This window comes from Haliotis cracherodii, unplaced genomic scaffold (assembly GCF_022045235.1).
Source record: "Haliotis cracherodii isolate W230 unplaced genomic scaffold, xgHalCrac1.p SCAF_9, whole genome shotgun sequence".
NCBI lineage: Eukaryota > Metazoa > Mollusca > Gastropoda > Lepetellida > Haliotidae > Haliotis > Haliotis cracherodii.
Genome location: NW_027266343.1, coordinates 40096371 through 40119612, shown reverse-complemented (window position 1 = coordinate 40119612; position 23242 = coordinate 40096371). Strand labels below are relative to the sequence as shown.

The 23242-nt window shown below is 39.5% G+C and overlaps 1 protein-coding gene across 1 annotated transcript in view; it reads right to left on the bottom strand.

The window, feature by feature from the left end:
- Nucleotides 1-7165: 7165 nt before the first annotated feature.
- LOC139452306 (uncharacterized) overlaps nt 7166-23242 on the bottom strand; it is a 34222-nt gene continuing 18145 nt past the window's right edge. The window contains exons 2-17 of the mRNA XM_071233732.1: nt 22053-22663; nt 21261-21426; nt 20387-20731; nt 19588-19992; nt 19292-19470; nt 18581-18743; nt 17699-17784; nt 17060-17084; nt 16198-16298; nt 15395-15529; nt 14000-14134; nt 10813-11019; nt 10330-10436; nt 9698-9842; nt 9284-9444; nt 7166-8790 (exon numbers count right to left, since the gene is read on the bottom strand). Of these exons, the coding sequence (XP_071089833.1) occupies nt 7941-8790; nt 9284-9444; nt 9698-9842; nt 10330-10436; nt 10813-11019; nt 14000-14134; nt 15395-15529; nt 16198-16298; nt 17060-17084; nt 17699-17784; nt 18581-18743; nt 19292-19470; nt 19588-19992; nt 20387-20731; nt 21261-21426; nt 22053-22663 (3821 nt within the window). The 3' untranslated portion in view covers nt 7166-7940. The remainder of the gene's footprint in view (nt 8791-9283; nt 9445-9697; nt 9843-10329; nt 10437-10812; nt 11020-13999; nt 14135-15394; nt 15530-16197; nt 16299-17059; nt 17085-17698; nt 17785-18580; nt 18744-19291; nt 19471-19587; nt 19993-20386; nt 20732-21260; nt 21427-22052; nt 22664-23242) is intronic.

Here is a 23242-nt window from a genome sequence, read left to right as displayed (position 1 = left end):
GAGCACTGAGATTGCCTACAAACTTACAATCCGATGTTGATGTCCCTCGTCAATACCAAACTTGTCTGCAACTTCTCTATAAGATTCCCTGGTACCCAGGAACCACAAAGATGACAGACCTTACCTTCAAGAGACTGTGATACGCATCTACCCATGGTTGGTTTTGGTTTTGGTTTGTTGTTTAATGCGCACTCAGCTATATGACGGCGGTCTGTAAATAATCGAGTTTGGACCAGACAATCCAGTGATTAATATCATGAACATCGATCCACGCAATTGGGATCAACCCAACCGGTTACAACGTGCTTCCTGTCACATTTCACTTAAATAGGACGAGTAAGTGACAAACCATATTCACTCACTCAACTAATGTGTTTCCTGTCACATTTCACTTAAATATGACGAGGAAGTGAAGAGCCTTATTCATTCAATCAACAACATGGCCAATATGTATCAGGCTCATGATGTTTTAATAAAACTGTTCTAAAAAATCCCGCATTGTACCATTTGTTTACAAGCAAGAAAATCATTTTCGCCTGGAATTTAACTAGGTGCTTTTGACTGACAAAGACACCCGGGTTATGTTAAGTTTTTTAGAGTCTAAATAACTGAAGTTGACGATAAACAAGCTTATAATGTGAGAAATAAAAACATGAAAATCTTGGTTTGTTTTTCTTTGTTAACTATGAGAAATCCAGATGATTTTAGATAGCTATATATCAGGCATCCACAAATATCCGACTATAATATAAATCAGAATTATTTATTTGAACCAACACACATTTTATTGTCTGTTCGAGATATAAGAATTGATTTTAATTATTTGGTTTCCAGATTGTCCAAATGAGAATAATATAGATTCCTTAAACGTATTGTCCGGTTTTGGAAACGTAGAAAAAATAACAATGTTTAGGGATGATATGTTTTTTCCCGACCCACTTTGACATTATATTACTGACTGAACAGACTGTGGGAATATTAGTAATTCTCCAAGATAAAATTTTATTCCATTTTGGGGGTAATATTTGAGGTTTGTATGCTCATAGGTAACATAAAACACGAATTAAGATTGTTGGCAGATAATATTATCAGATTTAGATAATATGCATGCTGAACTTTGAGATATCTCAATGATTTAATAATTGAAATCATATTACAATGACATAATTTCAATTCTTCCTTCGAAATTCAGATTTTCTCATTACAAAACTTGATAATGTACATATATGATATGGTATATATAATCAGTTTTGGATTATTCATAAACAATGTTATATTTACATATATCCAGCTTTCACAAAAGAGTGTAAATAGACTATAAATATATATGTGTATATTTATTTTTGAAACTTTATGAAAAGAATACTTTGATATATGTGAAAGAAGACAAGTTAAATTTAATCTTGTCACTCGGAACTGAATGTATTTACAGATCCAGATTGCAACCTTAATTATTTCATTATTCTGACATGGTTGTGACATGGTTGTCATTCTGAAATCAAACAAATAATTAATTATTATCCTGCTAAAGGAACAGCAAACTTATGTTTGGCTTTCAATTTGATGTAAAAAATGACACATCACACATTTTAACCTCTTTACAGAGAACGATATATGCTGATTAGTTAATATTTTATTTTGTGTCATTCCAGCAACAAAATTTGTACCGGTACATTTATTTTACCATATAGGAGTAGGTCAGTGTGTTCAAGAAGTTGATGTTTGTATCAATTTTTCGAATTCTATTTCATGCAAAAAACAAATTTATGAATTTTAAGTTTCATTTTAAATTAAAAATTTCACACATTATTACTTTTGTCCTGCATGGTGCAATCTTATCGCCAATAATCGGTTATTGTTATCCTCGTGTGTATGCCACCTAGCTACAGCATCATATATGTAACACCCAGCTACAGCCTTGTGTGTATGACACCTACATGTAGCTGCAACCTCGTTTGTATGCCACCTAGCTACAGCATCATATATGTAACACCCAGCTACAGCCTCGTGTGTATAACGCCTACATGTAGCTGCAACCTTGTGTGTATGCCACCTAGCTACAGCATCATATATGTAACACACAGCTACAGCCTCGTGTGTATGGCACGTACATGTAGCTACAGCCTCGTGTGTATGCCACCTAGCTACAGCCTCGTGTGTATGCCACCTAGCTACAACATAAAAAATATAACACCTAGCTACAGCCTCGTGTGTATGCAACCTAGCTACAGTCTCGTGTGTATGACACCCAGCTACAGTCTCCCGTGTATGCCACCTAGCTGCAGCATAAACAATGTTACACCTAGCTACAGCATTGTCGGTATGCCACCTAGCTGCAGCCTCGTGTGTATGCCACCTAGCTACAGTCTCGCGTGCATGCCACCTAGCTACAGCCTCCTGTGTATGCCACCTATCTGCAGCATAAAAAATGTAACACCTAGCTACAGCCTCGTGTGTATGCCACCTAGCTACAGTCTCGTGTGTATGCTAACTAGCTGTAGCATAAAAAAATGTAACACCCAGCTACAGCCTCGTGTGTATGCCACCTAGCTACAGCATTATATATGTAACACCTAGCTACAGCCTCGTGTGTATGCCATCCAGCTACAACCTCGTGTGTATGCCATCCAGCTACAGCCACGTGTGTATGACACCCAGCTACAGCCACGTGTGTATGACACCTAGCTACAGCCTCGTGTGTATGCCATCCAGCTACCGCCTCGTGTGTATGACACCTTGCTACATCATCATTTATGTAACACCTAGCTACAGCCTAGTGTGTATGATACCTAGCTACATTATCGTGTGTATGCCATCCAGCTACAGCCTCGTGTGTATGCCATCCAGCTACAGCCACGTGTGTATGATACCTAGCTACAGCCACGTGTGTCTGACATCCAGCTGCAGCCTCGTGTGTATGCCACCTAGCTACGGCATCATTTATGTAACACCTAGCTGCAGCCTCGTGTGTGTGATACCTAGCTACAGCCTCGTGTGAATGACACCCAGCTACAGCCTCGTGTGTATGCCACCTAGCTGCAGCATCATTTATCAACACCTAGCTACAGCCTCGTGTGTACGAGATCCTAGCTAGAGCTACGCCTCGTGTGTCTGATATCCTTGTTGGAGTTTCATGCATGTTTGACATCATAATAATATGTTCCACCAAATGTAGGAATATTACATTTTCTCTCTCCGCTTTTACAAAAAGAGATAAATCGTAAATATAATATTTGACCCTCCTTTCATTGAAATGCCCCGAGAGCGCTTGTAGTGGATTCGGAACCAATCTGAACTGATTAACTGATCTGTCACTTCTGTCTGCTATGAGCACAATTTACTCTTGTACATTATTTTATATCAGTAACGAAGTTTTTTTGAAATTTCAAAGATCAAAGTTGTCTTCATACCAGACTTTTCTGCTACAGATGTATATTTACTTATTTTGCAGAAGAGTCCATAGAAAAGTAAAAGTTTTAAGTGCATTAATTTATTATTCTATAAATTGTACTTAATAATGGCAATGTTAAATGTATTCTGGATTAAGTGGAATTATGTTGAGAGGTATTTATGGCTACGTTATATTAAGCCTTATCTTTTCTTTAAAATACTTGACACACAAACAACACATGCTTCTAGACGGTTTGGGGATAATGATACATTCTATTGCTAGGAATAATTACATGTCAATAGCGTTCAAGTGAAGAAGTAGAAGTTTATTTCTGTTTTGAAGGCCATCGGCCCATGTACACAATTGAGACAACGCTATCATACATATATGGCAATTAGGTAGTAGATGACACAATATACTTACTATCAAATGCATATGTACATTTCAGAGCTTCTTTAACGAACTTAGCACATTTGTTAAGGATTGACACATCATTAGAGGTCAGTAATTTATGAAATTTACAAATGTTTGATGAAATATGCCACTTCGGTACGTACTTATCCCTCAACAATACATATGCCTCGCAATCAAATATGAAATGGAGTTCATCTTCAATGCTGTTAGTATTACACATCCTACAAATTCGGTTAACAGTTATAGCTTCTTTACATCTGATATTACAAAGCAACGGCAGTTGCAAACTCAAAAACACATATATCTTCTTAGTTCCCTGACACTGATGTTTGTAACATAAAATTCAACAGTCAGCAATGACTTAATATTCTTATAATGTGCAAGTCGTTTTGAATAATTGATAATACTAAAATGTTTTGTTGTCCACAATCTTCTAATCTCTGTCTGAACATCGACAGAAAATATGGAATCTCTCCAATATCTTGACTAACCGATGCATATCCAAAACCATATGTGTATAACAACAATCTTACACAGGGTGCCCATGTCCTCTTCCTGCTGAATCTAACTTCTTAATAAGTACATAACATTGTTTGGGGTAACGAACATCTGACATTCTTATCAATTTACACCAGTACTTTACACATGTTTGGTAATCTATATAAAGTCCATGTCTACCGCAGTCGGCTAAAGCTGCACCACTCGGTACATGTTTACCAACACCCAATACATAATTACCAAAAATATTTTGAAATCTTTCAATAACAGCTCTTTCATGGAAGCCCCACACCTCCGCCCCATATAACAAAATAGGGCATCAAACAAACAACTTAACATATTTACCGGAATATTTGGGTCTTTATGCTGTACATGCTTAATAACAAATTGAGCTTTAATGGCTTTTGAAACAAGAGTATTTGTACACACTGTCCATGACAACCTGGTAGAAAACATAATACCTAAATAATTATAATAAGTTGCTGTCTTTAGTAGCTCGCCATCAAAATACCACTTCTCATAATGTCGTCAATAACCACCATTTCGAAAAACTAATATTTCTGTCTCATCCATATTTATCTGTAAGCCCCATGGTTTACAACATTTACATAAAATGTCAATCTTCTTTGAAAACCAATAACACTGTCATCAAAAATACATAAATCATCAGCATACAATAATAACAGTAGTTCCAAATATTCTACACTTATGAATATACAATGTACCTCTTACATATGCATCTTCCATCATGGATTGAAATTCTGAAATAAACATTGCAAATAAAAACGGACTGATAACACAACCTTGTCTGACTCCAGTTAAACTATAAAAATAATCAGTAATAGTAGTGTTGGATACTCTTACAGCTGCTTTTATATTCGAATACATATTTCTCAGTACAGAGAATAATTTACCACGAACGCCTTTATTCATTTTAAAAATACCACAGTAATTTCCTATAAACAGAATAAAATGCTTCCTTAAAGTCTACAAAAATACAGTAAAAACGTCTGCCACTTTTAGATAAATACTTTTGTACAATACATTGCAGAGTGAAAATATCATCCGTTGTGCAAAAACCTTTCCCAAATCCTGCCTGGGCCTCAGGTTTACTGTTAAAGTGATCAGAAAAAACGTTTAAGACGCGCATTTAGAATAGAGGAGAATAACTTCCCCAAAATATCCCTCAAAGATATGCCTCTATAATTATTAACACAGTCAAAAATTCCTTTTTTATGGAGTGGTACAATAACATTCTTAGCCCATTCGGATGAAAAATTACCCGTTGACAATATAATATTATACATAACTAACAAATATGGAATTAAAACAGTACTGCAACATTTGATCATCTCAGCCTTAATACCATCTGGTCCTGCAGCTTTACCCTACTTCAGATCTCTTATGGACGATCCGATCTCTTCCTGTGTAATATCACACAATTGTTCATTATGATTATTTATAAAATCATCTACTTGCTCAATAATATCCGAGTCCACAAGTATATCAGTATGGTTTAAAATATTCTTAAAATAATCAAACCAATCTTCTTGGCAAATCTTGTTGGAAACAGGACTACAACTTGTATTTTTTGTCAATGCACTTATCTTTTTCCAGAATGTTTTACTATCTCCATCCATGTGAAGTGCAGATTATGACTCAGAAACATCATGTTTAAAGGCATCACGTATTTCATTTTTCCATGTATATCTATGAATATTATTTACATGCATTTCACAAACATTATCGACCTGTCTATCACATCCATGTAGGGTAAGTATGATAGAAAAGTGATCTGATTTACAGCGAGTATGGATGCTAAAGTCGGAAATGTTGTCAAATAAACAAGTTGAGCATAGTACATAATCAACCAAACTAGCGCCACCCTCCTTAAAACAAATAAATGATCCTTCCTTATCCTCAGCAAATCGTCCATTTACAATATAGACAGAAAACGTACAACAAAAGTCTGCTAGATCCCTCCCGTATTCATTACACACATCATATCTGGTACTGCGGTGCACGTCAAATACGTCCGATACTTACTCCATGTCTTCTAAACATGTAATAAATCTGTTGTTGTCGTCGATAATAAAATCTTTCAAATTACCGTACGGTGCATTATAGTCACCAGGAAGAATAATTTCGCAACCTGGATGTTCATATATAACACAGCAGACAAGCTTTTATCTAAGTACTCTATACCCTTATGGATTCTATTGTCTGTCATTACAGAAGTATTTACAGGATGCATATATACAAAGCCAATAAGTAAATAACGTGTTAGATTAAATATACTCTGATTAAATAACAGAAATATCATGTCTGTATAGTCACATAACCCGGGAGTGAGTGAGTATGGTTTTACGCCGCTTTTATCAATATTTCAGCAATATCACGGCGGGGGACACCAGAAATAGGCTTCACACATTGTACCCATGTCGGGAATCGAACCCGGGTCTTCGGCGTGACGAGCCAACGCTTTAACCACTAGGCTACCCGACCGCCCCCACATAACCCGGGAAGATTCCGGTGTAGAATAGGTCTTCAGCAACCCATGCTTGCCGTAAAAGGTGACTATGCTTGTCGTAAAAGGCGACTAACGGGATCGGGTGGTCAGGCTCGCTGACTTGGTTGATGCATGTCATCGATCCCAATTGCGTGGATCGATGCTCATGATATTAATCACTGGATTGTCTTGTCCAGACTGGATTATTTACGAACGCCGTCATATAGCTGGAATATTGCTGAGTGCGGCGTTAAACAACAAACCAACCAACAATCAGTAATAACACGGCACAATCCATGTAATAGTGTTGGTTGGTTTATTGTTTAACGCCGCACTCAGCAATAATCCAGCTATATGACAGCGGTCTGTAAATAATCGAGTCTGGACCAGACAATCCAGTGATTGATCTTCACGGGTCCCATGTAATAGTGAAGTGTGAAGTGTTCAAGTGCTCACTACAATAAGTATTTAAGACAGCAAAAATGCGTACAGATAGGGCACCGATGCGTATTACCTAAAGATCGCTATTTGCAAGGAGTGCTTTGACAGTTCGAGAAACAGGTACCTGTGCGTGTAAAATACTAATGATAAATAATCAATTTCGGTCACTAAAGAAATCAATCTACAGTAAATTAAATGTATATATTAGCCAAGAAGGGGCACGAATATATTCACATAAATATATCATTCTATTTCATGTCAGTTTGTACTCTAGGGCACAAGTGTTTACGAATCCCACTGAACGTCTGAGATTTCATTTGGATGAGTGAGTGTGTGAGTGAGTGCGTTTAACGCCGCTTTTAACAGTATTCCTGTTTTATCACGGCGTGTAAGCTTGATGTGGGAGGAAAGCCCGAAGTAACGCAGGTCTCAGACATTTACCACTTCGGTGAAACCCACGAGCACGGGTATGGTGCTGACAAACCTAGAAACATAATCGGGGCGAACCGGGATTCGAACCCACAATCATAGGTTTCTGGCGTGCCCAAGGGACGCAACACTGCACAGCGAATCGCGGCGCCTTAGATGACTGGGTCGACCGTGCTCCCCATTTGGATGAAGTGCAATCAGTTTTCATGTTGCTACTCCATTTTCCATACAGTTAGACCTGAACTGTTGCATCACCGGTTAGTTTTCACTTTTACGTCGTGGGGGCGGACGCAGTGGTAGAGGTGGTGGACTGTCGAGCGAAGGCGGTCCATTGACCCGTTGTGGCACAGTGCTTGGCTTCAGACCAGTTGGGTTTGTTGGTTGCTGTGATTCGGGTCTATTTCTGGGAGACAATTCGAGACTTGTATCTACAGGATGCCTACAGTCATCATATAGTTGATCATCACTTGAAGATGCATAACCACATGGTTGATCACTTGTGGGTACATCTGGTGTATGGCGAGACAGATGTTTTGGCTTTGGAGGGGGACGTGGTTTATCATTCGTTTTCGTCTTCTCAACATTGTTCACATTAAACATGTCATATTGGTAATTTTCGCTGCTAACGGATTTCAAGTCTTCGGGGAAAGATTCCAGGTTAGATTTGGAAATATGAGCTCGCTTGCCAATATGGGGTAGTTGACCACACACTGTATTCTGATCTGTGCAGTAAATATCTGTTCTTGATCCGGAGCTTTCAGACGAACTCCCAGATTCCGCAAAGTAGTTTTGTAATTGTAAGACTTTTCCATTTGTCTCATTTCTTGGCAAAGGTTTTGGTTTGAGGCTTGGTTTACTGGGACTCGGGTGAACTTTGAATGTTTCTTTGTCAACCGACACACCGGTGCCGCCACCGACAAGTGTAGATGACGTAAAGGACGAGCGCGGCCCATCACATTGTAAGGAAGACCCTGCCACACTATCATAGTCATCTGGCAGTATGGTGTCTACAGGATCAGGATATGTATACGGGTCATCTTCACTTGATTGCCCCTCAGTATCTACAGTATCATACATACCCGGATTTCTGTAGGGACGGACTTCATTGCTGAAAGAAGCATTATGTTTAATGGTAAAGGTTATGTTGACGTGACAGTAAACGGACAAAACAATTTGTAATATTTTCAGCCTCTCAAGTAGGGCAATAAAAAACTCTTGCCGGGCATGGGATGAACAGTGGTTTAAAATCAAGGTAATATATCTGATTTAGTTCGTCCTTTACAGTTGATCCCTATCCCAAAATTGCAGATAGGATCTGATCTTGACACTTGGTATCCATGGCTCATGGGTTTACTTAATTGGTAAGCGTCCATGACCTCTGTCGCAGAGCGGAGTAACTCACTCACACACTCCATATTGGATATGGATTTACACAATCAAATTTCATAAAGAAAGTATGTATGGATGACAGCATACTAAATGTCTTAAACTACATGTATTTAAAGACAGCACATGCTACTGTTAGACCAGACGGAATTACTAGTATATTGAAATATGTATTTTTGAGAATGATGATTGCACAGTCGTGATTTGGAAAATACCTTATATGTTCCAGTAATTTCTGTTGAACAACTGTCATCCGTGGCCTTTCATGTCGTTCTGGGCTCCAGCAGAGGCGCATGAGAGAATAGATTGTATCCGGGCACTTTTCCGGTTTGGGAAGAATCTGTTGTCCAGATGTTGTGGTCAGGTACTCATATAACTGCAAACATAGGAACACTTTACCACATATCTGAAGGCTGGCAAAATACAGAATGGATGGTTGAGGGTTTTCTTTAACTCTGGGTATTTGATGCATGTTTAAGGAAAACAGTCCGTAAACGTTTACCACTTGAAACCCAAGATGACAAAGGGTACAGAACAAGAGCCAGCCTCCGATACCAACCCAGGAACTAAGAAAGTTGCAGAGAATAAAATAGAAAATAACGATAAATACAGCTCAGCAATGACGTTACCTTATCCTTCGGAATACTCTCGAGTATGTTTTGATGCCTTTGGTTGTGGCAAGTGCTAAAGAGCCCATTCCACAAGACCAGGCCAAAACTGAAGACGTCACTCGCCCATGAGTAGGTACCGTCTCGTATGACCTCAGGGGGCGATCTGACAATAATAATAATAATAATAATAATAATAATAATAATAATAATAATAATAAATCATCAGGGATGAAGCTGCAGCAAACAATAATGTGTTGTGAGTGAATGGGGTTGCAAAAAACTTTATGCTGCCTTGAACAATATTTCAGTGAAATCACGGTGTGTCAATTGAAACTGAGAGGAAAGGGATGCCATTTACCTCTTTGATGAAACCAACGACCATGGGTTTGAAGTTGACAAACCAAGGATAACAATCTGTACGAATCTTGTATTAGAAGCCGCCACAACAGGATCCTGGCATAAGTGAGGGACACTACTCTGCATAGCAAATACCTGCGTTTCGTTGATTCCTTAGTGGATACACATCTGTTAGCAAACGGTTATGTATTGTACCACTTTGCTAATTTTTATCTTTGCTATCAAGTACTTTTGAGATAGCTAGGCCACTGTGAAATAACAAACAGTACAAAGTATTAAGTTCCAGAACCTACCTTCTGTACACATGGTCATCCCGTGGCACAACAAAACTGTCATCGGCAATCATTCCATCCTCAGTGTCACATGACTTCCGGAAATACCCAAGGTCTGTGAAGTATACCTGTGACAGGAAGAGAGGTACATGTAGGTTTGATGAGTACACACTTTGTGTCAAATAACATGTTTATCTCGTGGATTGACTTGGCATCTGTTATAAACAATTGGGCAAAGGAACGACACGTCATCCCGAGGATATTATTTTAGCATGCTTGAGGATACTTAGTGTTGTTACTTCTCTTAGGTTTCTGAAGAGACAGATTTATCTGTCAATTAACATTGATTGTGGAATCAACTGACAACTGTTACAGAAAAACAGATTTACTAACGTGTCAGCTTCAGAAAAGTCCTACCCCTGCCACTTATGGTTCTGACAAACCTGGAAACATAATCCGGGAGAATCGGGATTCGAACCCAAGAAAAAAGGTTTATGATCTTACCGTGTAATTGCCTTCATCTTCAGTATAAGCTATCCAAATATTATCTGCACACAGACAACCATGGACCCAGTTTTGCTGATGTAGAAGAGACAACGTCTTTGCCACTGCACTCAAACAGCGAATGTACTCCACAGACCATAGGCCGAAGCTCCCAACACCCATCACATTGCTCAGTGGGACACAATCTTCAGTTGGGAAGTCATACACCTGCGCATTAAACATTACCTTGGCTACCAACAGAATTGTTATGATTCATTTGTTACGTTCATCTAATGCAAACGAGATGTGGCTGAACAGTTATAAGCCTAACTACGAAGGATGTATGGAAGTGCTAAGTACACTACTTTTCATACTTACAGGCTGCATTCGAACCAAATACTCAACCAAGCAGCATTTCTCTGGCATGAAAGCGATTAGGTAATCCCCCTTGATGACAAAGGACAAACTGGCTACTGCACTGTCATGAATTATCTCCGACTGAACCGGTTAACTCCAACATTTCTCAACACGGACTTGGTGTCTACTTAAGAGGATGATGCTCCTTCCTTTGTCACTGTACAAAGGAGAGCAGCGGAGTTGAAGAGGGGAAGATATAGCCTCGAAAATGAACCAAGATCAGGAAGACCTTTAACTGCCGCCACGAAGGCAAATTTTAAAATACATATGATTATGGATGATTGATGGCTCACCACACGCCACATAGCCAGTACACTAGGCATCTGAGGAATGAGGTGAGGTGAAATGGGGTTTAACGTCGCGTCCAAGATTATTGTACTTATATAGCGACGTGCATGAACGTGTGTGTGTGTGTGTATGTGTGTGTGTGTGTGTGGCTGCTTGTACTAGTCCGGATTGATGCCAATTTCTAGTGCTTGGACACTGAGATACCATGCCGCAGTTTAACATGAATACCCCACTCAGACACAGAACACTGACTCCGAGCTGACCAGTCCTTGGTTTAGCCCCTTAATGCCGTGCGACAGACAGGGTAACAACAAGTACGAACTTTTATCATCTTTTGGTATGACGCGGCCGGAGATCGAACCCTGAACCTTCCGCTCTCTGGGCGGACGCTCTACCTCTAGACCAAAGAGGCAGTTTCAGAGGAATAAACAGGACATAACAAAGATGTCAGCATGCTGGATCCTAGGGCTGCCGATCCTTGATCTGAAAAACTCAAGCTTTATCATCTGTCTTGAGACTTTACATCGTTTTGAGGCAGACTCAGCTGATTTTGTTGAGCGATTTGTAATCATGGATGAGTACAGAGACTAAACAACAGTCACAGTTGTGGAGACACCGCATGTTCCCTCCTCCGAAGAAGGCAAAGTCTGTCCCATCCAGATGGCAAGGTGATGGCATCGTTTTTCTGTGATTCCTAAGAAATCCTCCTGGTGGACTACAACCCGTATACTGACTGAAGGTGTGTTGTTTCACCAGGACAGTGCACTTGTGCAAGAGTCTGTTGCCGCCATGGATGCACTGCATGACTGGCTTTGAACTCATTGAACACGCTCCATATTCGCCACATGTGGCACCGTCAGATTTCCACCTCTCCCAAACGTGACGCAGGTACTGTCTGGCAAGCATTATGCCAATGATGATAACGTCATTTCTGCCGTTAAGGACATGTTACACCACAAGCAGAATAGCATTTTACACCAGTTTGATCCAGACACTCCAACATCACTGGCAGAAGTGTTTGCTTCGGGAGATGGATTATGTTGAAAATCAAGTAAGAAGTAGCCCCCATCAATACAGTCCATTATAATTAGGCTCAGAACATTTCAGCCACCGCTCGTACCTTGGAATATCACACACATTGTCTGGGTAAACAACACTAACAGCAACAAGAAAATGACAGGGTGAAACATTGTTCCCAAACATTATAACAGACCTGTTTAAACACGTTGATGAAACCCACGAGCACGAGTATGGTGCAGACAAACCGACCTGTGAAGATCCGGGGTAGAATAAGTCTTGGGCAACTCACCTTGCTGTAAAAAGCGACACTGCTTGTCGTAAGAGGCGACTAACGGGTGGTCAGGCTCGCTGACTTGGCTGATGCGGCTCTCTGACTTGGCTGATGCATGCCATTGATACCAATTGCGTGGATCGATGCTTATGATGTCTGGATTGTCTGGTCCAGACGCGATTATTTACACACCGCCGTCATATAGCTGGAATATTGCTGAGTGCGGCGTTAAACAACAAACAAACAAACAAGCAAAGAAGACAAACCTAGAAACATAAAAGGAGCGAAGAACTGGTGGAGGTCAAATTGAGTATGAGAATAGGTATCGTAGGCTGTCTTCATAACATAGGTGGATGCTAAATGACTGCAAATTTGTACTGTAATGTACAGTCGTGATAGTAAATAACAGACTCTGGTTTATATATCAATGTGTGCGAATGTACATTTATAATCTTGGATTGTGTCGTTGTGCAAGTAATCAGTGAATGTTTTAGTTATATTCCTGGCACACCAAACATGGGAACTGATTTCCCCACCTGAACTAGAAATAAAAGAGACCAGCGAAGACCGTATGACAAGAGAGATGTCTTCAGCTTTCCAATAGTCAACTTTCCCTTCATGTTGAGCAATATTCCTGCAGCTCCAGCCTTTGGTGTCTACATTGCACAACTTTTGAGGTACAATCGAATGTACTCTTTGTACGGAGATTTTAAAGAGCATCATAACACTCTTGCTTGCCGAAAAGCTGTTACAACATTCATGGCCTCAATCAAGCTTTCAAAACCTTTAATGGTAGACATATTGAGGATATTTCTAAATTTGACCCATCAATGCCAAAAATGATGTCCTATGCAATTCCCTACCTTTACGAGTACCGTATGTTCCCGTGTTTTTTCGGGTGAACTTGCCTTTGCATATGTTATATGGCAGGATACGCTCAGCCTTTCATGAACATCTGGTATCATCACTTGATGGTGATTCATAAATACATAATTATGATTTAGTTGGAAATGTACATTGGACGCTTTCGGAAGATATTTCTTATGATTTCGGAAATGGTTTTGTCGCTCCAATAAACACATTGTGACAATGTGGGGTATCAAACCCGAGCTGAGGAGTGAACCATTTAACCACAGGGCTAACCACAGCCCCTATGCTATACGTAGTAGCCACCATGTCGGTATGAAAAGCTTTTGTTACTAACAATCTTACGAGGTATTCTGTTTCATTCCTTTTCTCAACAGCCACATGGCCGTAAATTCCTGGGATGCTCTCTGTGTTCAATTGTGATTCTTCTGTCTGCGTCAGGCGATGACACAGTATGTCCATTCTCTGATTTGGTTTAAGCTAAGAAACGAACAAGGGATTAGATAGTAATCTTGAAATGTCTGTATTAAGTAAACGGCTCACCATAGATAAAATAATGGGAAGATAAGCATGTATTAAAGGGGTCTATAGTTAAAGTACATATTTTGAAATTACAAAATGGATTAGTTCCACGTAATGGAAACCTACTATGAAAACATTCTAAAAAATAGCAAACAGATGGAAAGCAATAAGGAATAGAAAGATGAGAAGACAAATACAAACAGGATATCTGTATATATTTGCATTCCTCTCTTTGTTAAGATTAAACTGTCTAATACATGAATAACTGCATTGAAATGAGATATGATTGGCATATAAAATTCGGATTATGTGAATCAGAACATTTCAGCCATCTTGTGCTTGTCTCTAAAATGACATGCATTTGACGTATAATGAATGAAGTTTCATCTTACTATTTATATATATACAATACGGTTACTGCATTGAAACTAATATCGTTATATGAAGGGAATCAAAACAGGTCGTTGTTTAATATACTAAGATCTAAGTCTTGTGTGTACATGTTATGGTTGAGTTTGATCTGTGGGATCCTGGGTGTGAAGACAAGGAACAATGTTACTCTGCTCGGAGGGCAATCACTTCAACGTGTTATGCATGGAGGGAAAAGCGATGCGAAAGTACCTTACCAGAAAATCTACATCGTAGCTTGGGCCCAAATCCACGTACATTGCACAACTTTTGAGGTACAATCGAATGTACTCTTTGTACGGAGATTTTAAAGAGCATCATAACACTCTTGCTTGCCGAAAAGCTGTTACAACATTCATGGCCTCAATCAAGCTTTCAAAACCTTTAATGGTAGACATATTGAGGATATTTCTAAATTTGACCCATCAATGCCAAAAATGATGTCCTATGCAATTCCCTACCTTTACGAGTACCGTATGTTCCCGTGTTTTTTCGGGTGAACTTGCCTTTGCATATGTTATATGGCAGGATACGCTCAGCCTTTCATGAACATCTGGTATCATCACTTGATGGTGATTCATAAATACATAATTATGATTTAGTTGGAAATGTACATTGGACGCTTTCGGAAGATATTTCTTATGATTTCGGAAATGGTTTTGTCGCTCCAATAAACACATTGTGACAATGTGGGGTATCAAACCCGAGCTGAGGAGTGAACCATTTAACCACAGGGCTAACCACAGCCCCTATGCTATACGTAGTAGCCACCATGTCGGTATGAAAAGCTTTTGTTACTAACAATCTTACGAGGTATTCTGTTTCATTCCTTTTCTCAACAGCCACATGGCCGTAAATTCCTGGGATGCTCTCTGTGTTCAATTGTGATTCTTCTGTCTGCGTCAGGCGATGACACAGTATGTCCATTCTCTGATTTGGTTTAAGCTAAGAAACGAACAAGGGATTAGATAGTAATCTTGAAATGTCTGTATTAAGTAAACGGCTCACCATAGATAAAATAATGGGAAGATAAGCATGTATTAAAGGGGTCTATAGTTAAAGTACATATTTTGAAATTACAAAATGGATTAGTTCCACGTAATGGAAACCTACTATGAAAACATTCTAAAAAATAGCAAACAGATGGAAAGCAATAAGGAATAGAAAGATGAGAAGACAAATACAAACAGGATATCTGTATATATTTGCATTCCTCTCTTTGTTAAGATTAAACTGTCTAATACATGAATAACTGCATTGAAATGAGATATGATTGGCATATAAAATTCGGATTATGTGAATCAGAACATTTCAGCCATCTTGTGCTTGTCTCTAAAATGACATGCATTTGACGTATAATGAATGAAGTTTCATCTTACTATTTATATATATACAATACGGTTACTGCATTGAAACTAATATCGTTATATGAAGGGAATCAAAACAGGTCGTTGTTTAATATACTAAGATCTAAGTCTTGTGTGTACATGTTATGGTTGAGTTTGATCTGTGGGATCCTGGGTGTGAAGACAAGGAACAATGTTACTCTGCTCGGAGGGCAATCACTTCAACGTGTTATGCATGGAGGGAAAAGCGATGCGAAAGTACCTTACCAGAAAATCTACATCGTAGCTTGGGCCCAAATCCACGTACAACGGTTCAACTTTTGTGGAGGTAGTTTGACTTATTTCAAAGTTTTGGTACGCAAACTTGTCTGCAAGATATGTTATAAAGATATATAAAATACGAGTAAGTTACAGATGACAGTTATGTGTAGACAATGAGTGTGACTCGCCAGGGGGAAATATCCAAATGACTGTAGGTGATTATTTTTCACAATGAGCAAACCCCATGAGCATGGATTTGCAGAAGACAAATTATCTACAGTCAGTCTTAAAGGTACCTACACGGCGAACATACCGTAGAGAGACGTTGGGTTAGTCTAGTGGTTAAAGCGTTCTCTCGTCACGCCAATGACCCCGGGTTTGATTGGCAACATGGGTGTGAAGTATGAAGTTAATATCTGGTGTCCCTTGCTGTAACATTGCTGGAATGTTGCTATGAACGGCGTAAACCACACTCACTCACTTACTCACTTACGTACCCGTTAGGTTTGTGTAATTGTCAGCAAACTAATTTATATTAATACACACATGAACTTGCTGGATCAACCGAGACAATCATATTTTATTAACTGTTGAGAGAGCAGAAATAATCACTGTATTGAACAAACTAGCGGAGATGCATTTTCTATATCTTGTATAGTGATATTAACAATAGTGCACTCAACATGACTAAATTAATTTTATGACTTGAAGTTGGAGAGGGATTAGAAAGGAATAGACATCTTAATATGATGTTAATGCGCGGTGTAAGCCTAAAACATTGATTGTCATGGAATTTTTTTATATCTGTTGCCTCACACTCAATATAGGGTGTATATCTGAATATGGTTTTATGACAGTAAGAACGTACCATATGGATTATCGCCTTCGGAATCCTGAAAAACAAAACATTATTTCCGTGAATTTCCTAATGTTCCTAATGGATCGACTTTGATTATGTCCTGTACTAGATCCCATCATGATAGGAATTATAATTAAATCTACAATAAAACGTTTTGTTTTGATTCGCACCATTGAGTAATTTGAAGGTATATATATACTAGTATAAATAGCAGGTAGCAAAGGTACTGTAAGTCCCCATGGTCCCCAGTGTGGTGATCTACCTTCGGTGGCTGGCGATTTATAGCCCGTTTTTTATCATGTTATTGTAATGTATAGTTCTCTTTTTTATGATTCCATACTAGTTTTATATCTTTTCTGTGATAAATCTAGTGTTTTTACTGTCCTTCGTTGACAGGTTTTTATCATAAGTTTAATAATATTTATTATATCAAACCCTTGATAGCCACGACATGGCTGAAATATTGCTGATGTGACTTAATTTTTTTTAACTCACTCACTCACTCACACCCTGTTGTTTAACGCCGAACTCAGCAATATTCCAGCTATATGATGGCGGTCTGTAAATAATCGAGTGTGGACCAGACAATCCACATGCATTATTTAGTCTATTGTTAATGAGATCGCCAAAAGCAGCTTGGTCACCTACTTCTTTTGGAAGACCCTGATAAGATGATCTGTCAAGTCCAGGAAACAAAATGTCTGGTGTCACTGAAGTTATCTTTTCAGGTAGTTCTGCAAGAAGATATCACACACTGCATATACAGAAGACAGACAACCACGTACCACAACATGATTAATATGAAGGCAGCAATATGAAATAAAGACAGTCAGATCAATAACTAGAAACTGATAGACGACTAGCATTTGAAATATAATTATGTTTGTTATATTTTGTTTGTTTGCTGTTCAACGCCGCACTCACAACGATACCCAGGTTACTTTAAGCCAACATCAGCGTATGAGTGTCATATCAAAATCAAGCTTATGTTTGTTTCTTTGTTGCTTAACGCCGCACTATTCCGGCAATATGATGGTGGTCTGTAAATAATCGAGTATGGACCAGGCAGTCCAGTGATTGACAACATTAGCATCGATCTACGTATTTGGGATACGATGACATGCATCAACCAAGTCAGCGAGCCTGATCACCCGATCCCGTTAGGCGCCTTTTACGACAAGCATTGGTTGCTGAAGACCTATTCTCTAACGGAGAAATATATGTCCAACTATTAATGCAATCCATGTTAGAAGCAGGAAGCAGAAATCTTACCGCATACTGATTTAATAAAATCAAAGAAAATAATATTGGTATTCATATTATGATAACATTCAGCAGCAGAAAATAAGAGGACAGTCAAACGGCCCGACGCCCAAGGTATGTAATCGCAACAATGATTGTTATCCCATTAGGACATTCTTAAACATTGACCTCCTTGGCAACTGCGTCCTTAGCAACAAGGGTGAACAATGGGTCAAACAGTGAAAGCATAATTATTACGCTGTAGGAACAAATGTTATATGGGTTTACCCCTGCGGCCGTTGTAACGCTCGAAGGTCTCCTCCAACCTGCTCTTTGCCTCACACACGGACAGGCGATGGGTATCATCAAAGCGAGTGCAGCATTGGATGGCGTCAAACACGGATGTAGGGATGCACCTTTCTTGGCACAACTTCTTTCTGTCTTCCTTTATCTGGAGCATGAGAAGCCAAGTGACTATACACTCTAAACAAGCAGGGGACAATACATACATACACACACACACAGACACACACACACACACACACACACACACACACACACACACATACATACATACATACATAAAATTCTACCACAATTCATCCAGACATACATTTGTTATTAAAAAATGTCCAATGGTGCCTTGTATGTTGGTTGGTTTGTTGATTTATGCCGCACTCAGCAATATTCCAGCTATATGACGGCAGTCTGTAAATAATCGAGTCTGGATCAGACAATCCAGTGATTGATATCTTGAGCATCGATCCACGCAATTGGGATTGATGACATGCATCAACCAAGTCAGCGAGGCTGACTACCTTTTACGGCAAGCATGGGTTGGTGTAGACCTATTCTAACCCGGATCTTCACAGGTACCAATCCACTGTCTCGGTGAGATGAATAGCCCCTATGTCCGTTGACGAATACTGGTCAGTGTTGCTTATAGTGTTAAACAAATATACAGTTATTGTCACATTTACGGTGTTCCAAAACATTCACCAGATTGCCAATGGAGGTCTCATTTTGTCCTTTGAGATCTGAGTGCGGGAGGCAACCGTGTGTGATGACTTCATAGATGAGATGCCCAACCATCCAATAATCAGACCGCATAGAGAAATGGCGTTTCTTGAGAGACTCTGGAGAAGACCATCTCGTAGGAATGGTTGAACATTCTCTGTCTAACAATAAAGTCAGTCATTATACGTAGCAAGCATAATTACAATAAATATTTGTCTACATTACAGATGAGTGTATTTATTAATGCATTACCAAAAGTAGAACATGTATGGACATACCAACAAGAGTTTCGTCTCGTCCACATGTTCGAGTCAATATGAAGCGACACAGCTTGACAGATTTGCTCTGTTTGTTATATGCGAAACTGGCAGCAGTAAGATCTCTGTGTATTGTGCCATGTTCATGAAGGGCGATAACTGCTTCCAGGGCTTGTATCAGGAACTGCACGAGCTCAAGAGGATTAAACCAGTCCTTGTTCTTGGCACTGTAATAAAGCACCTTCTGGAAGTTCTGTTGGCTGTAATCCTCAGTGATGTAGAAAACAGGGAACTGGTCGATTCTGTACGCCCACATAGACAGGATACCCTTATGTGTAGAAAGAGCTCTCAGAATTTCGACTGTAGTGAGGTGACCACAATCCGACGATTTGGAGGGACTTCTGCTATGTTCCACAAGGACGTCCTCTGGAAAGTTTGAAAATACTTAAACCATAGTTTGTATGCAGCAAGACCATAACGTGGAGTGTTGATGTCTGATCACACAAACTAAGTAATAGATAGAGGATGAATTACAGTACCTTATCAAGATATATAGGTACAGTTGCGAGAACAAATGGTAAAGCTAAGCCCAGTAAAACGTTTGTCAGGACTATACCCTTTTTTTTCAAGAAAAGTGCTGCCACTAATACTCTGTCAGAAAACAGTCAAATACTTGAGCTAAACGAATAATTCATATATGTATAAAGTGTACAGTGTGCGTAAGCAGCACTTTGACACGTCCGATTTGAACCAATAGCAAAAAACCTATTGGACCATTGCCGTTAGTTCTAACGAAACTGGGCACCTCCTAGTTTTATACCTGTTGGTAAATTGACGTGTATCATGATTTTTTCTGATCCAATTTGAGTAGAAGCTACTTTCCAGCTTGTGCTGCTTGTAGAATGGTTGGTTGGTTGCTTGTGCAGGCGGTTGATGCTGATTGGATGTAGATGTGTCAGAACCTCTGTCACCATCAAACTGTGTGTTGATTCAGCGTTGGCATCTTTCCACAGGGAAACGGCACCCTGTCTGATCACAGGGCTTTGCGAAAACAATAAACATCTTGTCATGACATAAATGCTTCTGTCCAAGTCCTTCAGTGACAATCCAAGAGCTGTGAAAGCAGCCTTTGCACGATCTTCTATATCCTCACCTACCGCATCTCCTGTTAACGAAGTGACAGTGATTTACTTAAATACACCTTTCATATCTCGCAAAGTCGTTCCATTGTAACGTTCTTCATACTGAATAGAAACCTCAAACCAACGTCCTTAGGTCCGTTGATAGGGGATATGCGAACAACTGGTTATTGAGGCTGATATTAGGGAGCACGGGTGGCACAGTCGTCTGAGTCGCCGCGATTCGCTGTGCAGAGTTGCGTTTCTTGGGCACGCCAGAAACCTATGGTTGTGAGTTTGAATCCCGGTTCGCCCCGATTATGTTTCTAGGTTTGTCAGCACCGTACCCCTGCTCCTGGGTTTCACCGAAGTGGTAAACGTCTGAGACCTGCATCACTTGGGGCTTTCCTCCCACATCAAGCTGACACGCCGCGAAATAACTTGAATACTGGTAAAAGCAGCGTCAAACCCAACTCACTCACTTGGGTGATATAAGAATGTTAATGCATTTCTGTTAAATTACATTAATTTAATGGGCATTCCACGCAATCCTGGGACAGCCACGTATGCACTTACCTAAGACATTCAGGTAAGCAACCATCCCAGTAGTGACCAACTGTACAACTCTCTTTTGTGGTTTTGGTTTCTTTAACACGTTTCGAACTCTGGGTTTCCCTGGCTTCAGTAGTGTTGGAAGTGTGTCTAAGGCCACGAGGGCAGTCTGGGGGTCGCCATGAAACACCTGTTTCAAGAAACAAAACAGTTTAGTTTAAAGCTCAATTGTGCCACTGAACTTTGGGCATAACATTCTTAAAACAACTAAAAGTCGGAAGTGTTATTTTATATCATTGCAGCCTTACTTGCCTAACGCCGATTGGTCGATTGAAACAAACATTACTTTGAGGTTTACATTTCCATTATGACTTTACCAAAACAGAAAACTTTCCAATTTCGAGCTTTGTGAGTTGATTTAGGAAATGTAACAAAGTGCAACATCAGACTTTTCTATCTAAAAGAAAAGAAAGCATATAAATGTCACTTCACTATTCAAATATGACATGATAATAGGTCGGTATCAAAGAGGTGTTTGTCAATGTACCGGCAATGTATCGGCAAACATATTGACCTTGTGCCATACATGTACTTTTTTATATGTATGGTAACAGTGATCCAGTGAATAGTCTACAAAACGGAAATCCCTGGAAGGGTAATACAATTCTAGGCAAGGTGATACACCAAACAAAAATCATTTATATGCTTTCAAGAAACAAATTCCACAATTTAGAAGACTTGAAGGGGAAAGGAAGAGTTTTGAAATTAGGCATTGTGATTTAGAATGTTTACTATCAACATAAGTTGCTGTTTTACCTCCATAAGTGTCCCCAAGACCATAGAGAAATGAACAGGCCAGGATTTCTTCTTCACGGACCAAAGTTGCTTCCAATTCGTTCCACATGCTGTGACTGCTTTGGTGACGTCATCAATACGTTTTTGTATGTCATCGACAAACACACTGATGTCACTCAGAAGAACCTCGTTTCCCGAGCTTGGCTGTGAAATGAATTGCTTTACCCGTGTGATCGTGTAATCCAAGGTTGAATGACGAGATTCTTGGGACACCGCCAAATAGGTGAGAGTCAGAAGGTACGTGCAAATCAAATTGTGCAGGAACACGGGCCCTATAACATCAGTCTCTGTCAGACAGCGTTCAAGCAAAGCCTTTTCAGCTGACTTCAGATCATCCCGATCAATAGTGTCGTGTTTAGTTGAAAGTAGGATGTCCCCGAGTTTAGTTAAAACTTTATTCTGTATCACAGGAACTGGAACCGCCAGAAGTTCCACTATTACAGATATATCCTTATTTGCAAAGATTTCTGGAAGGACTTTGGTCAGAAGACAGCGAACTGTGTTTGATCTGTTGCTACTGTCATAAAGTCTAGACTGGCGGCACATCTCTCGAAGTTCACCTTTGGATGACCCTGATAATTTGGAAAATAGATGTGGAATTAAGAACAGTGACCAATAAGACCAGATAAAAGAAAAAGGTGCCCTAAATATATCCCTAAGACTAACTGAGTCTACAAAGAATCATTTGATGTTCATATACTCACCGACAAAAGAAACGCGAATACAGTATACGTTGGTTAATAAATGATTGTTTGTTTGTTTGTTGTTTAACGCCGCACTCAGCAATATTCCAGCTATATAACGGCAGTCTGTAACGTAATCGAGTCTGGACCAGACAATCCAGTGATTGATATCATGAGCATCGATCCACGCAATTGGAATTGATGACATGTATCAACCGAGTCAGCGAGCCTGACCACCCGACCCCGTTACTCGCCTTTTACGACAAGTATATTCGCCATTTTCGGCAAACATGGGTTGCCGAAGACCGACCCGTGAAGATTCCGGGGTAGAATAGGTCTTCAACAATATATCGACTTTATTAGGTAAATACATTTACTAAAAATATATCTGTGCGTTTCTTTTTTTGAAGAGTGTATATCTAATGCCCGAAGAGTCTATATCTAATGCCCGACATATCTCACTTCCAC